The sequence below is a fragment of the Mytilus trossulus genome, chromosome 2, assembly GCF_036588685.1.
Source record: "Mytilus trossulus isolate FHL-02 chromosome 2, PNRI_Mtr1.1.1.hap1, whole genome shotgun sequence".
Classification (NCBI taxonomy): domain Eukaryota; kingdom Metazoa; phylum Mollusca; class Bivalvia; order Mytilida; family Mytilidae; genus Mytilus; species Mytilus trossulus.
This window is the reverse complement of record NC_086374.1, coordinates 38,483,123-38,509,333: the sequence shown is the minus strand read 5'-3', so window position 1 is coordinate 38,509,333 and position 26,211 is coordinate 38,483,123. Positions and strand designations below refer to the sequence as shown.

General features: G+C 31.5%; 1 protein-coding gene across 4 annotated transcripts in view; it reads right to left on the bottom strand.

Moving 5' to 3' along the window:
• Positions 1-3,234: 3,234 nt before the first annotated feature.
• Positions 3,235-26,211, bottom strand: part of LOC134707161 (serine/arginine-rich splicing factor 4-like) — a 46,122-nt gene continuing 23,145 nt past the window's right edge. The window contains exons 3-7 of one of the 4 annotated variants that reach the window (XM_063566707.1): positions 15,856-16,016; positions 7,613-7,732; positions 7,389-7,424; positions 5,840-6,597; positions 3,235-5,803 (exon numbers count right to left, since the gene is read on the bottom strand). In XM_063566707.1, coding sequence (XP_063422777.1) covers positions 5,044-5,803; positions 5,840-6,597; positions 7,389-7,424; positions 7,613-7,732; positions 15,856-16,016 — 1,835 coding nt within the window. In that variant the 3' untranslated portion in view covers positions 3,235-5,043. Of the gene's footprint in view, positions 6,598-7,388; positions 7,425-7,612; positions 7,733-9,702; positions 9,734-15,855; positions 16,017-25,558; positions 25,715-26,211 lie in introns of those variants that run through there. The other 3 variants (XM_063566708.1, XM_063566706.1, XM_063566709.1) reach the window with 3 other exon arrangements.

Genomic DNA, 26,211 nt, shown 5'->3' with positions numbered 1-26,211 from the left:
CAAAGAAACTTCCTCATGATTGTCAATATGATGACTTTCATTTGTAACATTTAGCGTGGAGCAAGAATAAGTTCATACACATATTAAAGTTGGTTGGTTGGAAAAGAGTTCAATCCGTTACGAGTAGTAAACCATAATATTATTCAAAACTAATGGGAGAAACCTTAGTTGTCAATCAACAGGCAGTAGACCTGTATCTTGAAATTCAGCATTCACTTACTAAGAACAGAAAATAAACAACACTGAACCAAAGAAAATTAGATGAACATTGGAACTCTTTGGTCTCTAAGTCGGAATGCTCCATGGGCTTATATCGTAAGTCAATTATCATTGAAAAATCAGGACGAGAAACATCAAGATACTTACAAAAAGGATTTAAATATCGAAGTTGGAACATTCCGTCTTCAATTGTCCAACGGCAATTTCTCACGTTTTGGGATGCAAGGCCTGAAGGGAAGAGTTAATTTGTAGAGATAGTCAAGGGATTCAGATCCGTTTCTTTCAACAACATTGATCATTTTGATGTTATCTACTTCCCTGTAGCAACACTGACATTTTTTTTAAAATCTTATCGCTTCACTTATCTCTACCTATGAATGCCAACAGTCACATTCCACATCATTGAAGTATCGTCCCGGAAAAACTTATTTAGATTGAATCACACTTGAACTATATTCACATTTATTTAAGCTTTCAAATAGAAAAAGAATGATGTCAAACACATACACAGAAAGATGCGGTGATCTGAATTCTATTGAAAAAGATCTTTACAACAGCAACATTATTATGACTCTAAATTCTATGATTACGACAAACAAAAAATCTGCTATCGCGGCAACTCTACCTATAATATATCAAGTAAAGAAAGATTGGAGAAAGCGAGGTCATGATTAATTCTCTATTTTAATATAACAGTATTTGTAAATTATGCCATATGTGCGATCACACTACTGGATTTTGTTCGTTACAGTTGAAAGAACAAGTTGATAATAATTTACGGAGTCAAGTTGGTAGCGATAAGTACGGCGGACAGAAATACTTATCAAGACGATAGGGAGGTATGGAATTGTTTCAACATAAAAAGAGGGTTGAAAACGCAATTGTTATTCTTACATATTTGCACCATGTGTCGTTGAATGGAGTTATAATACATATATCAACATTTATATTAATATATTAAATATGCTCTGAGTGAATCTTGAATAATTTAATCAAAAACAATAAAAACTGACAAGGTAAATGGTTATCAACCAGTGAGACCAACTGTCATATTCCTGACTTAGTCCAGGCATTTTCCGAAAATATATTGTTGGGTTAAACCCTGTATATAGTAATCGCCTTAGAAATATAAGTTTGACTTTTAAAAATTGTAATTTACAGACCAATTATTTTGTGCTATATAGACAATTTCTCCCAGCTTGGTTGGATAGTTTTCAATGATATGTAAAATCCCCAATTGATTTTGAAGTTAGCGGCGTGCGGTGTCAAAAGTCAAATAAACAGCAGCTGTTGATACACTTAAATTTCGAAAAAATGGTTTCTGGATGTTTTCTTTTGACCCATATGTTGCCCAACTTAGTTGGAAGATGCTTTAAAATTTCAAGGAGACAAAATTTGATCCAGGTCAAAAGTTAAGTTAACATTAGTTATGGATAGATTGGAGTGAAATTTTTTTGTTTTCAGATAAGATCTATTGAATTTCTGTTCCAATTTGGTTGGAATGTCTCACGAGAAGGAGAAGATTCTTATTAATTAATTATATGAATATTCATTAATTCACAGTTAAATTGGTCAAAGGTCAATGTAACAGCAGGTTTTGATAGAGACAAATTTTGGCAAATATTTGTTCATGTGTCAAGTGAAAATAGGCATCATATGTCTTTATTAATAATACTTACTGCACTGTTTTCGAGGGAAGTATTCACCCAGTTGTCAGTTCTTTTATCTTGACAAAATTTAACAAAGAGGCGGAATATGTCAACAGAAAATTAACACTCTTAGTCGAAAATAAAATGAGAACGTCATGGCATTAAATGAAACAGATCAAAAGACAAACAGTATAAAAACAACATAGAAAACTAAAGACTGATCAACACGAACCCTACCAAAATAGAAAAGTCAAAGGCTTAAATACAAGATCAAAGAGTCAGAGATTGTATGTGCTCTTGACACTTTTTTTTAGAATGATTAGTATTCACATTAATGTTGAAGCCCGAATTGAATTGTAGATAAAATTGATGTTGATAATTTAGAAAAAAATTCTTGGAGCGCATTGAACGGTGTTTGTAAGAACTCATTTGAATAAAGGGAGAGCAAGCTCATTATAAAGAATAGCACAGACCTGTGATTATTCAGCATTTCTCATTGACAAGTGTCGTCGAAGTATGTGATAAGTCTCCAAGTGAACTATCAATGACTTATTCATTTATGAAGCAGTTTATGTAATTTTATTTGCACGCGATGTTGTCTAGTGCTCTATCTGCTGGAACAACATATTTGTTAAATGCTACAATTTAACTTAACAACTGTCCTAAACTCAATTGGACAGTTGACCTAATACATTGATGGCTGTATTTTTTAGGTCACTTAAATTTTGTGCTTGCAAAATCTATGTATTTGATTTTTCAAGCATTTTATCATGGCTCAGCGTTCTCAAGGAAAGTTATTCAGGAAACATGTGACTTATACCCCCAAAAATGGTTTAATTGTTACCAGAGAGCCGTGGTGAAGTGGTTAATGCATCTGACTACCAACACACAGATTCCTAGGTCGATCCCCGCTGCGGGGTGAAAATTTCAGGGACTGAATTTTCGGCTCTCTCTAAACACCATTTGCGAGTATGGTCTTGGGAAACGACGATAGTCCGTTGGAAGTGGAGATAAATGGCTGACCAGTGTTAAGAGATAGCCATATCTCTTGCACATAAAAGACACCTTGTATATTTCAAAAGATCAGGCTTATGCCGCTACAAGGCTGCAATCGCACCCATAAAGTGGAAAGGGATTTATTTTCAGTTGATATAACTTGTTTCCCTATCCACAATAAATAAAAATAAATATATTTAAACTAAATCATCATATTATTGAAGACAAAAAGTAGTTAAGACTGGAATTTTTAAGAATACAAAATGTACTCGTTTTTATTATAGTCCTTAGTTAAACATGAATGGCCGTGTGAGAAATAAAAGATTTTGAATACTAATGCTTTATTGCACAAGCCAATCATTTTTAAATAGAAATAGTAAACATTTAACAATAATAACATCAGCAACAACAACAAATTAATATATATTTATCACAGACTGTTATAAAATATCACATCATTGGTCGAGAAAAAATATAGGTACTAACATTTAATAGCTACATATAAAATGGACGGGTATATATAAAAAGCCTAAGTAACATATGTCCTTACTGTGCTTCTTGATTCATTTTCAAACAATCTTCCTTTATTACCAAGTAATATTAGTTCACTCTATAACAATCGAAATTTGTTGGATTTGGGTCATGTTACTGTATTGTGCCAGTAAAGAAAATGTAATTGTAGAAACAATCATTCACTAGTATAACAATATACTATTTCAATTTCGTGTTCACAAATGATAACTGTATATCATAATACAATGAAAAACATATAGATAATTGTGTCTGTAATGTATTCTGGTCATCAACATTTATACGTTTTTTGACAATTTATTCCCACTCTTCCAATCTTCTAGTTACAAACTCTTATATTTTTTTTATATCTTACAATTGGCCCAGAACATGTGAGTTTAATGCAGTCCTTAGCCTGCCAACAACTTAAGGCCTCCTAAAAACGCAAAACAATCAACAAATTTCATTGGTATATTACAAGTTTTAAAAAATTACAAAATATCACTGACATTAATAACTATATTATAAAGTCTAACAGTAAAAACACTTATACAACATTTAAAAAAAAAAGAAGCTACGTTTGCTTCAGTATTTGTTCGGAATTGATACAGCATTTGGGAGGTGCAACCAAAAAATAAAAGTACATAATTGAAAAAAAAAAATTAATCGAGCAAAACTTATAAAACACGCGGTGTTGGAACTGTGCTTTCTTTAAATATTAGATGTTATATTTTGTCCTTTGAAAACTATACTCAGTATGTTGACAAAGACAAACATTTACTAACCAACATGAATATATCAAGTACCTTAGACAAATACCTACTGTTGAATATTACATTACAATCAATGAACAACGTATTGTAAATAATTACAAAACGATCGAAGGTCAAGAACTTATTTCAAATTTAATAACGGAAATTTGTAAATATCATAATTTTCCAATTTGAACACAATAGTAGTAAATATCCTCAGCTGTGAATTTCAGAATATATATGTTTAATATCAATTTATTGAAAATAACTAAAACCTAATTTAAAATTTTCGGCATATCTCGGTTATTGAAAGGGAGACAAATGAAGACAACGAGATTCAAAGTTTTTGAAGATCAAAGTTTTGATTAATCAAATTATGTTCTTTTTGTACTTGGTATTTTTTTCGGAAATCTTTTCGTTATAATGTTTTATTTCTACGATAATATAGGTCTCATACGACTTTTTTTTTATATATATATAACTATCAAATACGTTTTGTTTTATAGTATCATACTAGTAACAGCGTGGCTAAGACCATTTCTCTGCACAGAAAAAAAATATCAAAACAAAATATGAGCCTACATTATTGATTACCATTTTTCCTACGAATAAAAAAATACCTTTCAATTAAGTAAACCGAAATGAAATTTTACAACCACATTTTATGACTAAAACAGTAATGACAGCCTCTGACAATTAGATCCCATTATAACCCTTGTACATTGAAATTGTACAAGTCCTTCGTTTCACTATATATTTGGTCGAAAGGATCCATTTAGATTTTGTGTTGTTTACTTTTGCGTATGACAGTATGTGTCGTGTTTAGCATCAGATACAATATATGCCGTCATTCCTATTTATTAAATATATGCACTGCTAACATGTCAAGGTACTAACATTCTAAGTAATCACTTAAACTAACTATGTAAAAATTTGTCCATTTTTTTCTGGTAGTTATCTCCTAAATATTCTTTGATAACTTTTTCATCTACTTTAGGCTTCGAAGAATCCTTTGATTTACCCATAATAGAGTTAAGGTTATAGTCTGCTAACTGATCTAACTGCTCTATTATTCCTTTCATTTCGTCGTCATTTTTTCCTGTTTTTGAACCACGAGAAGGTTTATTGTTCGATGGATATTTTGTGTCAGATGGCGCTGATCGTCTCGAAGGAGAATTTAATTCTTTTGCTAAAGACGATGGCAGTCGTTGGTCATTCGATTTATGTGAAGACGATTGGGGATTGCCCGATCGTGCTTTTTCGCTTGTCTCTGCTCGTGCAGCTTCTCTTGGTCTCGCTGCGGCTGCAACTGCTCTAATAGGTGATGGACTTCTGCGTCGTCGATCTGGAGATGGCGACCTGCTAGTTGAATGCTTCCTGTTCATTTCCTTCTTCTTAAGAGGTTGCTTTCCTTTATCTCTCGAATGCGTTCGATCTGGACTAGAATTATTTCGGTGTCTATTTTTTTTACTATTTATATCGAAGCTAAGAGATCGGCTTCTTGACCTGGATGAATGTCTCCTTTCATGAGATCTTCCACGAGACGATGATCGTTTTCTAGGACTCGAGCTTATTCTCTTTCTACCTCTTGAAGGTGAACGGGAACGCCCTTTATGAACAATAATTTTCTTTTCGCGAGAATGTGATCTTGTTTTCCTTCGTCCTCTTGACGATGACCTTGATCGTGATCTCCTTCGTCCCCTAGACGATGACCTTGATCGTGATTTACGACGTCTTGATGCGTTTACTATTTTGACATCAACAGAACTACTTCGACTACGTGTTCTTCGTCGTCGAGAAGTTGAACGACTTTTACTTCGACTTCTCGAGTGGCGTCTGCTATGTCTATCCCTACTATTAGATCTATTGACAATAACAATATGACGCTTATCTTTTGATCTTGTGCGCGACCGTGATTTACGACGTCGTCTTGAAGACGAACTTCTGGATCTGCGACGATTTCTTGAACTTGATCTAGATCGCGTGTTTATAACGTTAACATTGATTTCAGGTGATCTGGATCGAGATCTTCTTCGTTCGCGTGAACGTGATCTAGATCTCTCATTAGACCTTTGTCTAGATGTATGATTATGTATAATAATATTTTTAGGCGATCTAGACCTTGAACGTTTCATTGAACTTCGTTCTTGGGACCTTGGCCTTGGGTTTTGTGTTCCTATGACCATGACACCAACGCCGATATCTGGATCAAATTGACGATCATCTCTAGGACGTGTGACATTATCACGTGACGGATCGTCCTCAACAGAATAACTACCAGATGAACCTCCATTTCCCTTTATTGGAGGCAGTACTTGTCGCTGTTTTACCTGACTGCTGGATCTTCCAGGTGAATCTTGATTTGGATTATTCTTTCTCTCTAATCTTGGAGTGTCGGGATTTTGTTTTATGGGAGGCAGTGGAGGAGTTTCTGACAGTGACCGTCTAGAATCACCTCTAACAGGACGTTGCTGAAACAGAAGATCATCTACCTTTAAAAATATTTTTATCATGCAATTCAACCCATGAAAAAGCAGACTAACAACAATATAAATTTCAATCATGAGCTGTATTCATTTATGTAAAATGATACGTAAATAGACCGTATCTTTTACTTAATTAAGTAGTTTTTGTCAATGAGGTATGACAAAATCCTAACCATTCCTTTTTTATCTTGAGTTTCATAACGTTTTGTAATAAAATTGATAATGGAAATGGGAAAAGTGTCAAAGAAACAACAATATATAGAGCAGAAAACAGACGAAGTCTACAATGAGTCTTCAACATAGAAAAAAAAATGCCGCAACCCCGGAGGCAGGCTTCAAGTTGTGAGATAAAATTAACATCCGCTTCGGTCAGTGTTTGCCGATTCGTATTTGTACACCATTTTCGTCGTTATTATTATGGTAAAAATATCTCAATTTATAACTCTATTTTGTTACATGTGTCCTTCTAATAATACAGTGCGAACTTGAATCATATGGCATTCAGTATAATAAAACACATACTGCCGTGGATGAAGGTAATAGGATATCACCGTCTTGGTTTTCCCCCCTCATGTTTTTCATATCAGAGGTTTTACCAGTCCGCTAGTGAACCATAGCTTTTTATTATAATATATTTTTTACATCTGGGAAAGATAACCATTTTTATATATATGACATCGGTTATCAAATGTAAATAGCTAAAATCCTTCAATGAAATCGATTGTTGATAATTGTATATTTTAATTGTTTATTGTTATATTGTTAGTTATACTTACACGACTTCCCCTTGGTGTTTGATCCATGGCCTGTTCCTAAGAAAGGAAGGACAATTTAAAGATTTATTTCATAAAAAGCATATAAATAAACACACTAAAAGTAAAACTGACAAGAATAACATTTCTATTCTTGGACACATTTTGTCAAAACGAAAAACATTGAAAGACAGCAATTATTTTTTTATTGATTGAAGATGACAACATTAATTTCTGTTTTTGTTTACCTTAGGCGGAGATCGTGTAGGTTCCGGTGTTGGAGTTCTCTTTTCGTCGTCTAGTTCACCATAATCTATATCAACACTTTCAAAAGCACTGTCATTTCTTTCCATTTCATACTGACCTTGCTGAAAAGAAAACCGTAAACTTGAACTACATGCACTACTATATTAATTCTGATTTTGAATAGACACTTAATGCCAGATATTATAGTTCTTATCAACGATATATTTCTCCTTTCTAAAATTATTTATGATATTTGATCTATATATTTATGAATATGAAACAACATTTGTAAAAGAGGGACGAAAGATACCAAAGGGACAGTCAAACTCGTAAATCTAAAACAAACTGACAACGCCATGGCTAAAAATAAAAAGGAAAACAGAAAAACAATAGTACACATGACACAACATAGAATTGTAAGATATTCAAGACGCTCACCTTGTTTTGTTGAATTGCATTATGCTCCAATTAGTCAAAATTCCAACATAGAATTATTTCATACTTTCATCGGTATTCATAACATGATTTTTATTAAACAGTTTATATCATTGTTAATTTTGCTTCTTTTGTCAAATAAACTACCGTCAATTCAGATAAAGATGTTATGTGAATGCTTTAATGATAAGATTCAAAAATATTTATTCACAATCAGGATTTTGAATAAAATAAAAAAACAACAAATTAAAATGAATTATTTAAAGCAGAAACCATTCAGTAGTGAATTCCATATCAACTTATTAATAATTTACTGCAATTTGATTAAAGGTCTCGAATATTAGTTATTTCAATGATATTTTGATGTTATCATATTATTAAAAAAATATCGTATTCAAAATTCGATGTCATCTAAATAAAACTGCAAACACATCCGAAACTACTTACTCATTCATGTAAAAAAATTGTCTAAATGTTTTCATTTTTGAGAAAGTGAATTAAGTCTGCAGTTTCAGAGAAGGTATAGCGTAGTATACCTCAATTTTGTTGCAAGAAGATCGTAAGAATATCATTTATGATCAGAACCACAAAAGGCATACATGATTTAATATTTTTGTAGGAGAGATATAACATTTTCAATAGTACCGCCTAGTGTATATTTTGTTTATTATTTATTGTTTGTTTTTTGCTTGCTTGTTTTATATTTATTTTTTGGTTTTTAAAGTTTTACGTTTGACGCACAGTTTCATTTGGGCTGTATTTATGTTCTGTCGTAAATCATTTTTAGGTGTTCATTGTTATTATGTGGTTTACATGTTGAAATGTACCATTATATTATTTATCAATGTGTTCTCATATTTTTGTTGTATTCCAGTCACGTAATGTTGTCATTTTAACGATGTTTTAAAAATTGCAATATAAACGGGAGATTCAACCAATAATTGTTTTAAAATGTCCTGCAGGAATATGGCAGTTGTTATTTCATAGTCCATTTCTATAAATGTTGGCGTTTGGTTTTGAAGAAGTTCTATGTTTCTGTTCTTAAGTTTTGTTTCCTTATATAGTTGATGGGTTTCCCTTAGTTTGTTTTGTGAGCCGGATTGTTTCAGTTAGATTATTGCATGACTATTGAACAGCGGTTTACTAATATATCTTTATTTAAAACGATTTATCGCATTTCAGAATAAGTTGAAGTGTTGAGAACAACAACGTTGGAGAAAAAAGCAAATTTGTATCAACTGTACATTATTGTGTATTTAGGGTCCGTTTTTATGTAGTTTAAACCTTGGAAAAAGTATGAATGTAGTAAAAATTAAGTGAGCGACTACAACCTTAAGAGCAATCAGATTGTTTGCTGTTGCACCACCGTAGGATTCTCAATTTCAATATAATGAGTAAATATATATAAACAATTTTATGATACCTTATTGATAAATGATTTTGTTTTATCAATCGTTTTGATATAGATATTGATGTGAAGCTTATTCAACCGAACTACCTATAAACATAAGCTCTGTTACTTTTATCTATATATATATATATTTGAACGTTTTATTTAAACAAAACGTAATAATAAGAACAATCTTTCCGTCTAACTTCTTACTTACACCTTTTTAATTACTTAAACGATAACTTAAAGGTCAACTGTAACCCTTACCAGTTTTCACGTTCCGTTAGGGCGGCCATCTTGAAGGATTTAGAATAATCATTAATCAAAACATGCATTTGAGAAAGGTAATAATTTATTTAAAATTGTTACAGTGGGATAACGGAAACTCAGATTGATTTCTTACTTTATAAATGGATGCTGTAAAATGTAAACACAGAATATTTTAATTGATTCGATGGCTTTCAATTTACAGTAGAGGGTTTGATTTATTAGTATTTTATTAAAATGTTACTTTGTTTGCAAAACAATCATCTAATTTCTAATTTTCATATTTAAACTTTGGCACATATAAAGTACTGCTTTAAAAAAATCATATACGTTTCTAAGTATAATGTTTAACAATACAAGTAATCACTTATGATACAATTTCGTTTTCAATATTAAAGTCATATGAAACGAGTGAGTGGTGAAAAATAATGTTTATCCAATTCTTGAACCAATGCATGTATATATCATAAACTAAGTCCTCTGTGGACGATTTTATCATTTTTTACGCAAATATATGGTTTTATCGTCATTTTTTCTTCTCTTTGTCTAATATGATTTAACAAATATGGCTGCTCATTAAATGCCGTGTTTTAAAGTCGAAGTTTACTGATTGTCACCTTATAGTAAATAAATAACAAAAAGCATGCATATTGAGCACGTGTTTAACATATACAATCAGATAATTGTTTACTTTAGTGACATATTTATGCGCATTGCGATCACCGGATTTTTACGAGGAGGGTTACGCTCAGGTCACTATGCATACGGAAAATATTTCGATGAATTGCTTGATGGAAGCAAGCAATTAAAAATAAGTAAACTTCATCTAAATGTCGACAAATTAAAGAATTGTCATCAGAAAAAAAGTATATGTACATAAGTTGTATAATGAAAACTATCCATTTAGTTATAAAAAACATATGCATCATTTTTTAATATGAGGTTTCTTATGACTTTAAGCTATTTTCAATGTTTATATCGACTACATGATAACCGGATACGGAATGATCCTAAACGTTTTTTGTAGATTTAGATAAAAAAAAATGAATGGAATGTGGTTGATGAGTCTTATGTAGACGAAACGCGCGTCTGGCGTACTAAATTATAATCCTGGTATCTTTGATAACTATTTAAACCACTGGGTCGATGCCAGTGCAGTGGACGTTTCTTCCCCAAGGATATCACCAGCCCAGTAGTCAATATTTCGGTGTTGACATGAATATAAAAAATGTGGTCATATTTATAAATTTCCTGTTTACAAAACTTCGAATTTTTCGAAAAACTACGGATTTTCTTATTCCAGGCATAGATTACCTTAATCGTTTTTGGCACAACATTTTGGAATTTTGGATCCTCAATGCTCTTCAACTTTGTACTTGTTTGGCTTTGTGAATATTTTGATATGAGCGTCACTGATGAGTCTTATGTAGACGAAACGCGCGTCTGGCGTACTAAATTATAATCCTGGTATCTTTGATAACTATTTGTAGATCAATGACTGAAGAGTTAGACCAAAACTACTAACTTATATGTAGCCCACTATTCCATTACATAGTTCGCACACCAATAGATGTGTGACGGTGACAGGTGATAACTGTTCCAAAAACTGTTCATACTTATTTTCTACAGTTTTATAACTCCAAACTGCAAACCATAATTGACTTATACATATGTATGATCTCCATTTACTCAAAAACATTACATTGATATGGACAAAATCCTCTGATGTAGTGAGAAAATGTCTGAGTCTACTTTACCATATATCTTACAAGCTACTGACGATAGCAAAAATATACTACAGGTTAAAAGAAAAAAAAAAAAAAAAAACGATCTCCAGGAAAATTCTTAAACGGAGAGCCCTTTTAAACATAAGAAAAAAAATAAAAGCTTAAACACATCTCACGAAAGAAAAACAACTGATTTTGGTACACAACACCTACGTTTGTATACACGCCACTAGCGATTGTAAATATATATGACAAGTTTTGAACGATGTAAGATCATCTACTACACCATACCGACGATTGTCCTCTATCAAATACAATCAACTACATAAAGAAAGAAAACCGGTAAATTTATTCATTATAGATTGATAACATAATAGTTTGGTATAAAGTTTGAGCAATGTATCAGCATTTTAAAAGCTAACAATACATGAGTTTGCCATTCCATATTTAACAAAGAAATGATATTTATATATACCACGTTCGTCAACGATTTCCATATCACTTGTATATATGGCAACGAACACACGGAACCTTTGTTTATACAATCAATACAGATAAAGAGTAGATGGTAATTGTTATTGATATTTCTTTGTTATTCAGACGTTTGACATCAAAAGAATAAAACCTTGTCATTACTGCCAGGATTAAAACTTAGAATTTCATACCTGGTATAATGATTAAGTGGAAACGATGATTTGTGAAAGAATATACTGAACAGAAATCAAAACACATGACTTTAATTCTTAGACTCGATAGATGTTATTTCAACTTCTAGGACAGCATTAAATAGACAATAACTGTTTAGTGTCTTTAAATATCAGCTGTATTTGTACGATGCTAGGGAACAAGGTGTATGCGAGCTTTTAGCGAGCGTTTACACCTGTTTCGAGACGAATACACATACAGATGATATTTAAAGACACTAAACAGTTATTGTTTTTATCCTGCAATTAATTCTGTATACCATTTGTGTTTTGAAAGATACAAATTATATGTTTTGCATTTATTTTCGATTTGAAATCCCTTGAGGCCCGTGTAGTAATACGATACAGTAATCACACATTCAGCTGAAGACGGGTTCGCGAAAAAAAAAGAATCTCGATTGGTCAACAATTATACATCGCTCACGGTGAATAAATATCTATTTTAACATAACAACTAATTTCAACATTAAAAACAAATAACAAAACGTTGTCCAATTCGAAACAGAAGTGTACGAGTTGCCCTACACTTCAGACTCGACATTCACTAAACATGCATGCTGAAATTGACATGGTTGTTTTTGTTACACAATCATACACATTCAAATTTTGAAATCGATAGTTATCATCATAGAAAAGACTGCTGTTAATGTGTGTATGTTATCAGAAAATTGTTGTGATTCTTATTGTTCTAAAGAAATTTTTGAAAACAAACAGGACGTATAAAAGTAATCGTTAATTCGCAATTGATACGTCGTTGGAATGCGATTGCAATAAACATTCTGAGGTCACGCAGGTTGATACAATACTCAGACCGGCAGTGGGCGCAACTTTAAAGCGATATCTGTATAGTATACAGATACAGCATAGCGATATCTGTATAGCTGTATCTGTATAGTAGAGCACCCAATTGCAGGATAAATAATGAAGTGATGTTTCAGAAAACAGATATTTTTTTTAATTGGAGATTACATTCATCAACTTACAGATTAAACTTCTAAAATATGCAAACGTAACTGCAGGCCATGACATCGCGAGAAAGGTCAACAATGTAAATAAATGCGATCTACATGCACTAATTAATAGATGAACAAATTAAATGTAAAAAGCATAGGTTAAGATTATATATGTTTCTCTCTCAAAACTATTGCTTTTCAATTTAAATAGATGTTGCGCTAATTCATTCATTCATACATTTGCAAGGATCTGTAGGAAAAAAGATTTTGGATAAACTTTTTAGAAACGAATATGTTCGATGACGAATATACTAATTTATAAAAGAGGGGCGAAAGATACCAAAGGAACAGTCAAATTCATAGATCTGAAATAATCTGACAACGACATGGCTTAAAATAAAAAAGACAAACAGACAATTAATAGTACACAAGAAACAACATAAAAACTAAAGACTTTGCAACACGAACAAAAATAATTCCGAAGCTTAATCAGTTGAATCCCCTCCCCGCCCTTGGTTACTGAAATTTTCAAGGAATAACGTTTACAAATGCTTGTACAAGGAATGAATAATATAAACCCAACATTAATGAAGAATACAAATGTGTATCATGGGTTTATTCTGCAACAGCGTATAAGCTGATAGGTTCAAGAACTATGCGAGAGGAATATATCTTTACATTAATTTGAAAAATTAGGCATTATTCTTATTGAAAGACGCTTACTGAGTTTTATAATCTAGTCAAGTATTTATATAACCACTTCAGACTTTTCAAGTAGATTATTTCATAAGAACGGAATATACAAAATATGCTAAGAACACAACTTTGATTTATATACGTAAACATATAATACAACATGAACTACCTGTCTTAGTTACAAATATTGAATTTATTTATGAGCAAAAGTTTAATGTTTATTGATTCTTTTCTCAAACTAAACAATCTATTTGATTCTTAAAATACATTATATACACTATACTTACGATAAAAAGAAAGATTTTTTTTCATATTCCTTATTTTCTTTTTGAAAGTTATTAAAAAAAATTCTTTATCGTTTGATTTTTAAACCCCACAAAGAAGGAGTTCCACGGTAAACATTAATAACAACAACTAAGCAACACCCGCTGAGCTGAACAGGAATGTACAGACATATCTTTGTGACCCTTAACACTGGTCATTAAAGAGGTTCTAAAACACACAAAAAAAGCAATTCTTATCTAATAGTTCAAAATATTTGATAAAAGAATGGAAAAAACCGATGGTCCACAAATTACAGAGATAATAGCATGTAAAGGGCAACTAATTGATAATTTTTGTAAAGCAAACAAATCATATATGTGTTATAAATTATTTAACATTTGCTGACATTTAGACGTATCTTTACTGAGCATACCCACGGAAGTAAAATGAGAGACAATATAATATTTCCATGGCTTAACCAAAAGCGATGATGCATACCAATATGAGAACAAGTCTTTTAAAGGGGCATTACGTTTGCCTATATGAAACTTTTGTTTAATAATCTTATTGATGAAAGTCACATAAATGTCACAAAGAAGATTAAAAGGCTCAAATCATTTTATAACGATTCTAGAAAAAAACATCAGTATGAGAATAAGGAGACGTGATTACTGTATGAATTACAAACAAACAGTTGTTATTTAGTTTTTTTGGTGTTCAATTTGGAAATTAATATGGCGTTCATTATCACTGAACTAGTAAATATTTTAGGGGCCAGATGAAGGACGCCTCCGGGTGCGGGAATTTCTCGCTACATTGAAGACCTGTTGGTGACCTTCTGTTGTTGTTTTTTCTATGGTCGGATTGTTGTCTCTTTAACACATTCCCCATTTCCATTCTCAATTTTATTACGTAACCAGAAGATCTATACGTAGATGTAAGCCAATAAAAGGTCATAATTTGGAATACCGTAAGGTCAACAATAAAAAACTGAATAAACTAAAAAAATTCAAACTAGAAAACCCACGACCCGACTTTTAACACACCAACTAACGAAAAGCAAATATTACAGATATATCAATGAACGGCGGGCTCCAAACTAGTATATTAACCAGAAGACTCTGTATAATTCGTTGCAAAAAAAATGCAACTATATTATTCGACGGACTATTTTATTATTTTGAGAAACTGTCTGTTTAAAAAGATTATGCAAAAGTAATACTGTAATTATATCTTTAAACATTGTTTATCGTTATAAATAATGATATTGTTATCAATAAAATACAACCAAACTGATATGTATACATTTATGGTGCTTCAATTTGTAGATAAAGGTATATTGCCATTGCACAAGGTCATGCTTTTGTGTGAATTTCAATGACGTCTTAAAAGTTTAAAACACTATACCTATTGGAAGTTGCTTGTGTACTGATGTCGTTGAGATGTTTTTTGCCTCGAACTAGCTTTCAATAACCTCGAGTAATCTTAGATTTGTGTGTTTTTGGTGTGTTAATTACATCTTTTTTTTTTATGTAAATCAGCGCCGTTAGTTTTCTTCTATGAATCGTTTTGCATTTGTGATTCAGGGCCTTTTTATGGTTTATTATTTAGCATTGGTGCAGGCCGAACGGTGACATATGGTTGCTTCATACGTCTACATAATTTGGTTTTTTGTTGAGAACTGTCTTTTTGGTGTTGTTTTCTTAATAAAATATGCAATTTGTTTGTGCATTTTTTTATTGTGCATTTCTCTCACACTACTCCCTAGTTCCTTATTATCTTTTATAAACATTATATCTAAAGACTTACTCCACTGCCATAACGACCCATTTTAATTCTCTCTGCTAATGTGAGTCCATCTTTGTTCTTGCTGCGCTGATATTTGGTTTTAAGTATACGGCTTGCATTTACATAGTCCATACCATAAACTTGCATAAAATTCTTCTTCAACTTAGTTATATCCTCTTTGGCTACAAATATAAAAAGACAACATAAAAACAAAAATAACAAAACAGAACAATCACAGTCATTGGTTCAGATTCAATAAGATGGTCAGGAGCGGATCCAGCCATTCAACCATTCCAACCCAGAACAAAAGGGGTCCATCTATATGTCTCCATTTAAATGCATTGATCGTCCAAAATAATTGAGGGAGGAGGGTTCTTACATGTACCACCGGCACCCTCTCCCTGGATATGTCACTGATGGTATTTTCTGTCTGCCTGTGACACATTTGTAGATATTTACATCAATGGATGGTGAACTAGCTTTGGATCAAACGCTAGTTAATCTTATAGTTACGACAAATAAAAAGGTGACGAAGTAAATAAATGTTTAACCTAAAATGCATAAAAATCAAAACATATTCAATGTTTCATTCAGTCTTCAAAAGTACCGACTTGAAGTTAACCATTTTATTCATATATTGAAGATTTTTGGATAGGATATAGATATATACTGAGGTAAACAGAACATGACATAGTTTGCATTTGATAAGTCTTTAATATAATCTTAGAACAAACAAACTTATTCGATTTCAAAATGGAAGTTAATGTCAATCAAGTCTTTATCAATAAATTATAAGAGCATTGAGCGTTAAGTCGTTAGACAATACACATTTACTGAAAAATTCATACCACAAATTGATATTTCTCAAAGGTATTGCTTTTATAAAAACGTTGTATTGTCGCAAAATGAATCACAAAAGACACCAACAGCAACAATTTAATACTCCAATTGTTGGTTAATGAGGATCGACCTCAACTTAACTCAAGTCTTTGAAGCGATGGCTTATAGTGTTATGGGTGGTTGATTCAATTCTTGTTTGAAGGCACTTTTTTACATGCATTTTCCCCTTACTAAAAGTGTAAAATGAGCCTAATACTTTCTTTCTTATGCTGAGTTTGGATAGATGTTTTTTTTTATTGAATCAACAGAGACTCTAAGATTGCATTTTTTTAAAAGCAATGTTTGCCAATAAAAGTTATGATTTACATAAAAGCTGTATGAAAATTTCAAATTATATGTCTTTAGGAAGCAGTGCTTAGTATTCAACACAGAGAAAAATTCAATGATTAGTGCTAGAAAAGTCAAATAATATATATTCTTCATTTAAACTGCATTTATTAATAAAAGCTGACTGTCCATTTTAGTTTGACATTCACGCTGAGTTTTGGTTTCTCTAAATACATGTCACCAAGTGTGAATATATATATTTCCATAATTATGAAAAAACAGTAGACAACATCAAGGTTAAATGAACGGTGGCCATTCTGTTATTTGTTATATTCTATCAACATTTGTAACAATAATTGCTGAACTTGTCATAATTCGAAACCCCTTAATTTTATCTAAAAGATTGGAAAACCATCAATTTTCATGGGATTTTTTTCTTACGAGTTCTAACGGAATGCATACATTCACCGTTTAAACCGATTTAGGTACTTTAACGACCGATTAAAGAGTTGTTATGAATTATAACGGATTATTATGCAGTATTACGATGTTCTCACAGCATAATTCCACTATGTGTTACGGGTTGTCACAAATAACTACGAAAAACACACAAACATTTCACAACCTTTTAAAAGAATGTTACGAGAATACTACATAATGATACGTTTCATCGAAGCTTGTATGTACCTTTTGATAGTCACGACTAAGTAACGAATATCTACAAGTCCTTACAATTTTCAAGCTTTTGTACTTTTCCTCATATCGTGAACAATAATAAGATTACGTAAATTATACGTATCTACTCGTAACGCACTCTTTAAAACTCGAAAGAAATCGGAAACAAAACAAAAGCACTTGAACTAATGCGCATCTCCTTTCATTGATGTTTCAGACAGCCTTTAAGTTGTTGCGAGTTGTGACAAGTAATTTGCAGACCAGTCAGTTATTTACTGATGCTTGAGATGAAATATGAGTTGGCAACCTGTAAGGACTTGTTAGAAAAATCCGTTGAGAGTCAAGATAGCTTACCTTAGGACCACTGTTTATCATTTATGAGACTTTCGAACTTAACAGACTAAATTCGTATTGATTTAAAAAGAAATTACTGACAAATTTTTTCTTTCTCAACCATACCTTATCATATGGTTCAAATACCCTTAGCAATATGCATTTTAAGTTGATCGATTGAAATTGCAATTATAAACGTTATTGCTCTAGCTATATTCTTTGATGTAAAGTGTAATTGTAAATAATTTTGCAACCAAATTATCAAACACCACCAAGGGCTAAGTGAATAACATCAAATATGCCGTTATATGTGAAATTAGAGTGAGTAATTATTCAAACTTGGGAGACAATATGTGCACACCAGTTTGCTTTGAAGCAACTTTACATTTTCATTGTAATTATGTTTGCTAATATTTAAAATTATGTGCTTATTTTAAGATATTTAAAGTGAGTCAAATAACTTTGATAGATATTTCATTGAAATAACAATTTTTTGTTATTTAAAAACCAAGAACTTTAACTTTCAAAAAACAGTAATACTCTTTCTGAAAACCTTTTACCTTTAAGAGTTCAACAATGAGCAATTACAGTATAGTCATCTTTAACAGTCATATTACAATAGAAAAAGAAAAAAAAAAAGTTACAACTACTATACTTCTGTACTGTGCTAGACTGATATAGAAAATGACTTTTGAGTGCTTTACCCTCATGTTCCTTTTGTTTACTCACATTGGAGCTATATTAATAATAATTGAATAACACATATTCAGTGCAAAACAAGTGATTTTAGATTATTGAATGGAAAAAAGGCGGACTGTATATACAATAACTAAATTATTGTAATCTGGTGTTATTGTTTAATAATTTCAATCAATTAGAATGCATTAACTCCATATACTCATTGACTGGATAAAGTAACATGTACGTCATCATGCACAGAAATAAGCAGACCAAAATAATGGCAAAGTGTAACCCCCACAAATAATACAAATAGATAAATAAACAATAAGAAGAAAGATGGAAAACGGTAGCAAAGATTTTTATTATCTCTATGCACCATTAATATGATAAATTAAGTGACGTTAAAATTCTATGATCATGTCTTTGTGAAAAAGTTCTTAGGAAGGAACTTGCAAAAAAAGTGATTTTTTTTAATATAATCCTTGAAATTTAGTTAAAAGGAGTCATACGAAAATATAAAGTCATCAGTTAAATTCAAATTTATAAATAATGGCTCAAATTGTGTAATCAATATTTCATGATAAAACTAATTACACATTCATTAAGAATGATGTTTAGAATTGGAAAACAAGTGAAAAAACTCTTGTTTGCAAATTCCTAAAAGTTTAAAATTTTCGAATTATACAGACATGGTCTACATGCCTTTTTGTGTTTCTTTAATACATATGACACGACTCTGTGCTTATACATCCCGTCATTGTGTTATTGCGACATAGTAAATGTTTACATATTTGTTTGTTTTTAACGTGATTAAGATAATAAACACAATTGTAATGTCTGTACCCCTATTTTTGTCATTTTTATCTATACTGTCTGTTTGTTTTGTTCTGTATTTGGCAAAACTTTTAGGAATTTTGGTTCTGAATGCTCTTCAGCTTCGTCCTTTATTTGGCATTTAAAACCTTTTTGGATTCGAGCGTCACTGATGAGTCTTTAGTAGATGAAACGCGCGTCTGTCGTATATACTAAATTTAGTTCTGATATCTGTGATGAGTTTATTCACACATTATAAAAGTTTGTGCTACTGTCTTGCAAGTGAAAGTTATAGCTAGACATACAAAACGATTTAATCCCCCATTTTCTACATTAGAAAATGCCTGTACCAAGTCAAGAATATGACAGTTGTTGTCCATTCGTTTGATGTGTTTCAGCATTTGATTTCGCTATTTGATTAGGGACTTTCCGTTTCGAGTTTTCCTCGGAGTTAAGTTTTTTTTCGTGATTTTACCTTTTAAAGTTTTATTACGCTGACATGGTTGAAGATGAATTTTGGTAAAACCAGCTTCAGAATGATTTATTTTTCATGGTAAAGATGAAGGATATCTGTCGTCCGGAATATTGATTAAAAAGTTGTCTGTACGATTCCCTTTATTTTATTTTGATGTTGTTGCGAACAATTTTCAATCGTATATTATATTACAACTTTACGACAGACATTTTCCATCGAATAATCCGTGGTTAAACAGGACTAACACAATTATTTATATATATTTGGTCTCAAATTGTGCTATAATACTGTAAGATCTTTGCAATATTTTGGTCTTTTTTCAATGGGCTTTGAACCCCTGATTATGTCAAAACTGTGTGCAGACCCTAAACCACTCGACCAACTACGCTATATAAAAATGTAGATTTCGTTAGTCGAGCTTTATCTAGTTGGGGACGAAACGACCTCAACCTATTCTCAAACTTTAAATGGGTAAGAAGTCCGACTCGCTTAATTGGAGTCGCGACAGAGTGTTTGTCGTAAAGGATCATAATATTACTTACCATGCCGTTACATCATTTTTTGATTTGATTATATATGTCTAAACAAGTGAAAACCTTAAGACAAGCATTCTTCTTGGTATAACTCGTGGTTATACAGGACTAAAATCATAATTTATAAATTTATCATCTCAAATTTGAGGTAATTAAACAAAAATGGTTTCACTATCATGAGAAATTGCAGAAAACAGTCTCTATTTGTTAATTATACAAACTACGAAGCGTCTCAAAATGATGCAGTTCTTGTAAGATTGCAATTAATGAAAAAATATTCACTTTCTAGGATCTTTTCTACTATTATTATTATTATTCTAAATGTATTTGTATAGAATATTTGTAGTTATTGTTATAAAGTTATTATCACAAATATACCGATCTCCGAGGTAAATTCAAAGCGGAAAGTCCATAACTAAATGTACAAATCGAAATTTAAACATATCAAACGAATGAATAACAACTGTCATTTTCCGGATTTGGCACATTGAGTGATTTAAAAAAAAAATATATGGATATTTAAATATATTAAAGAATAATGTAATCATTTAATGTGAATATTTTAGATCGATAACGGAAATGTGGAATGGGTCAAAGAGACAACAATTCGACCAAAGGGCAGAAAACAGTAACATTTTCCACGGAATTAAGTATTTTTGTTATTTAACTTTTTTGGCAATAGCAACTCCAGTTCAAATAAAGGCAACAGTAGTATAACGCTGTTCAAACTCATTAATCCATGGACAAAAAACAAATTCGGGGTAACAAACCAAAACCGAGGGACACGCATTAAATATAAGAGAAGAACAACGACACAACACTAAAATGTAACACACACAGAAACGGAACAAGCATCAGACAAAATCCCACGAGAATAACAAATATAACATCAAAACCAAAAACATGAATTTGGGATAGACAAGTACCGTGACACGTCTTATCGCAATGTAAATTTACACTCAAAAATAAGAGAAAACACAAACGACGCAATGTTAAAATGTAACACACACAGAAACGAACAATAATAAAACAATGGCCATATTCCTGACTTGGTACAGGACATTTTTGAAAGGAAAAAATGGTGGGTTGAACCTGGTTTTGTGGCATGTCAAACCTCGCAATTTAATGGCTATGTTAAATATAACATTGAAATGACAACATAATATTACAGGACTACAATACAAATAAATAGGAGAACGTATTAGACAAAGACACACATGGTTAATAGATAGCAAAAAGCATCAGGTTTAAAATTTATTACGCCAAAAACGCGCCTTGTCCACACAAGACTCACCAGTGATGCCCAGATATAAAATATCGAAAGTGAAAAAAAGTACAAAGTTGTACAGCACTGAACACTACGGCTATGTTTTTAATGGGATAAGAACATCCTTTTTTTAAAGAACAATTAATGCTATTGCAAACAGTAAATTTTATCAAACGAATATAAAAGATATACATAATGAAACTAAAGTATTAACTAATTACAGAAAACAAAACCCGAATACATAATGCAAAGACCAACACAGAATTGACACACCCGAATCATTCCAGGCCTCAACGCAATAAATATAAAAATGACATCACATACGAAGTTGCGAAAAGGCACAAAAAATACGTCACATTTGAATTTATGAAATTTCTGAAACAGCCTAAAAATGTCGTCACATATGAAAAACAATATCTCAAAAGTAAGACAGAATTAGGATTGATTTAAGATTATAATAGAACTAAATACTGATATTACATTTAAGCACAATGCATATTGCCATACTTATAAATAGCAATTAACTATAATATATATATATATTTCCAGTTTGTTATGAATCAAACGTAAATTATCGCACAGATTACGTTGAACAAAATCAAATGAAATAAATGAAGGCGGTGATTAATTTTTCTTTCCTTAACACATAACTATAATAGAAAAGACGTCAACACATTGGACAAAATCCGATGAGAATTACAAATATAACATTAAACATTTAAACTAAACACATGAATTTGGGATAGACAAGTACCGTACCACGTCTTATAGTAATACGAATTCACACTCAGCAAAACAGTCACAATCGGGAATAAGTCACGTTTGGTTGTGAAAAAGATTAGACGACATAATGACAAACCACAATCGACCATGTGGTAAAAATGTCCTTAGCTAGTTTGGTGAAAGACACATCGTATGGATCCACCAATTCGTGATGGTGTCCATAAAATTTACGGAGTGTCAATTTTAATCTGTCATCCTCATAACTTTGTTGGAGCAGTTTCTGCGTAAGGAGCACACTCCTGTATATGAAGTCCGTATAGTGTGAACAAGCACGTGAATAACGTATCAATTGTGATATGTAAACACCATACGAAGGGTCAGAGGGTATGTTACTCCTGAGAAATGGGAAATTGATAATTGGGAAGTTGAAATCGTCCCGTTTATCATAGATTTTCGTGTGAAGTCGTCCATCTACGTCAATATTGAGGAAAAGATCAAGGTATGAAGCAGTCCTGCTAGTATCAGTAGTATCCTTAATTTCAAGTTCACTTGGATATATGAGATGTAAGTATTGGCTGAAGTATGGGTTATTCAATGATAGAACATCATCAATATATCGGAAAGTAAAATTAAAGAATTTTGCAAGGTGCTTTTTCTTTTTGTCTTTTAGAAGGGTTTGAATGATTCTGCTTTAAACGAGTACAAAAACAAATCAGCCAGCAGGGGTGCACAATTAGTACCCGTTGGAGTACCGACTGTCTGTTGAAATATAAATCCTCCAAACTCAACAAATATATTGTCGATCAAAAAGTCCAGCATTTTGATAATATCATCTTCAGTATATTTTCTGTGATTCTTCAAAAAATATGAATTATTGTAACCCAAAACAAGAAAGGAGTAGGTAAGGGCCAATTTTGGCCTCAAATTTCAGGTTCATCTATCGAAAGTTTTTGGACACTTTTTAAACACTAAAGTGTCTACTGCAATTGATTCGATTAGTTTATGTAAAAGATTTTTACTGATTTAGTCATTAAAACGCTCTGATTTAAGCTGAAATATGAAAAAAATATCTCAAATATACCAAAAAATCGTCACTTTTCAAATGGTTTTTGTCAAAAATGAAAGTGGCCGCATCCGTGTTCATCCTCAACCTTTATATATGTTTTTTTATTATTATCAAATATAACTTACATTTCAATATTATGAATGAATACGAATGCAGTCACTTTCATTTTAGACGATAATCGTCTAAAAATAACCAAAATGCTAAAATTTTGAAGATTTAAGTAATTTAGCATGACTTAAGGATGCTAGTACGCGATATTTGTGCATTGTATTGTCAAAAACAGCTCATATTTATGTAGCAGATGTGTTTTACTTCCTGAAATATAGCTTAAAGATTACATTTTCGCAATTTTGTAAAACTGCTATAATTTGGGGCCGAAAAGGGGTCTTACTGAACCTACTCCTTTGTATCTACGATTCCCATTTTTATAGAAAAAGCTCTGTTTAATGAGATGGTGAAGTCGATCTTTCAACTGAGCATGGGGAATAGTAGTATATAGCGTAGAGAAATCAAAAGTTTTTATGTTGCTGCAAAATTGCAAAGATTGTGATCACATTAAATAAATCTGGGTTGTTTTTATGTTGTACAACATTCATTTATCTTTCATTCAGTTGAAATATATATACAATGAACAACTTACCAAATTTAAATACAATGCTAACTTCAGTTGTTTTTTTAAGTCAATGCGACCACAATATATTTTAAGTTGATGAGTGAAATTCTGTTGAATTACAAAATAACGTCAAAACGTATTTCAATCTTTACTAATTCCCCCTCTTCTTATAGTAATGTTACATTTGAAATCAATCTTCAGAAATAATTATATAACTTTGGAACACATTATTGATCAAAATAATAAGAAGACCTTGATTGTATATTCACAAACCTAGGCTTTCAAATAATATTTTCATTATGTGTTTTTTTCTTCTCCATATTAAAAACCAAACCCTATGCATATTATTTGAACATTCAAATGAAAATCCAAGGTATTGTTATATCTTTGACTTAACCAATTGTACTGGGTATCACTAGTCCATCCGTCAATCCTTCTGTTGACAGGACGACAATGATGTATGGCGCTATTGGTGGTGCTAAATATAAAGACTTTTATATTATTTTTTGGGGTGGAATTTTTCAAAAACCACATGGATATTACTTAGTTGTTTGTGCAAAATGAAAAACACCACAAATTCGAGATAGATGATTTTTGCATTTGATCTTAGTTCCCCCTGTAATTAAGATAAAATAAGTGTCTGTTTCTGTCTACCTATTTTCTTAAATTGTTTTATTGAAAAAGGTGAGCGTGGAGGTAGGGGTGTGCATAAAAAGCACTGTTTTGGTGAAAATATTACAAATTTTGAGAAACTGCTTTTAGTGCTAAGATCAATATTCAAAACTACATTCCCTGAAACAAAATACACAAGTGCAAAACCTTGTCAAATGTCTGCTGTAGTATTTTAGTCTGTTTTTAAAACAGCGATCATTATTATGGTTATTATTGTAAAGGATCGTAGAATGAAGATAGTCAATACTTAATAAAAACAAGATGCCATACCTTAAAATCTCGCCTTATGAACAGATTATCCATATGGTTAAGATTTATGAATCATAAACAAAAAAGTACTTTTTTGTGTCGTTTTTACTTTTAATATATATATTTTTTGAGGCAAAAAAAGGAAAGTCCTCTCATGCTTATACAAAACATAAATACATTTAGACTGGAATAAACTAAATAGATACTTGGGAGAACCATAGAAGAGGAAGACGGAATACATCAAAGAGATAAAAAAAAATGTGCGTACATTTGAGTGTGCAGCATTCTATTCAGCAGCATTGGACATGTCTTGTATAAGAACAAAAACCTGCACACAATTGATAATTATTATTTGATATTTTCAAGAATTTCTATCTTTGTAAACTCAAAAAAAAATATCGCTGTGGTTTTCAAAGTTAAATTTAACATTTTAATAATTTTATAGATATCTACATACCTGAATCTTCAAAGGGAAAACACTATTTACACTCTCCAACTTATTAATAAATTGTGCAACTTCATTATTTTTGTTTTATATTATACAAATTGATTATATTGATTTCGCACCTGTTTGTCCCTTCGGGACGTCTCTTCTCAAACATCATATTTAAACTCATTGGGACGTTTCAGTAACACCTCAAATCGATGTCAGAAAAACAGCGTTAAATCAATACAACTATAAGGTAATTTTACTGTTTCTGGTATTCATATAACCATTTAGTTGTTTGCTTCAATGGCCATTTAATATAAATGCCATTGATTCCAACATCATTTACAGTGTTTGAAAATCAAACGAAAGAAACGATTTTTCATAGGTATATTTTGAAACAATTCACATATCTCTATGGCATCCAGAATTATTCAATAATAGTCTTAAATACCTTTACAATATATATCATCATCGTATACTTAAAAACGGAATATTGTTTGTGAATAAATGGAGACATGGGGTAAACATCAATAAGACAGCAACAGCGCGAACAACAAAATACATCTTATATACAATTAATTCTAGGGGTTTCCACGCCTTTCTTGGTAACCTTTATTTGAGTATTCTTAACCGATTAATGAGATATGGATATTAGTACTGTAGTGTTACCCTAATTTACA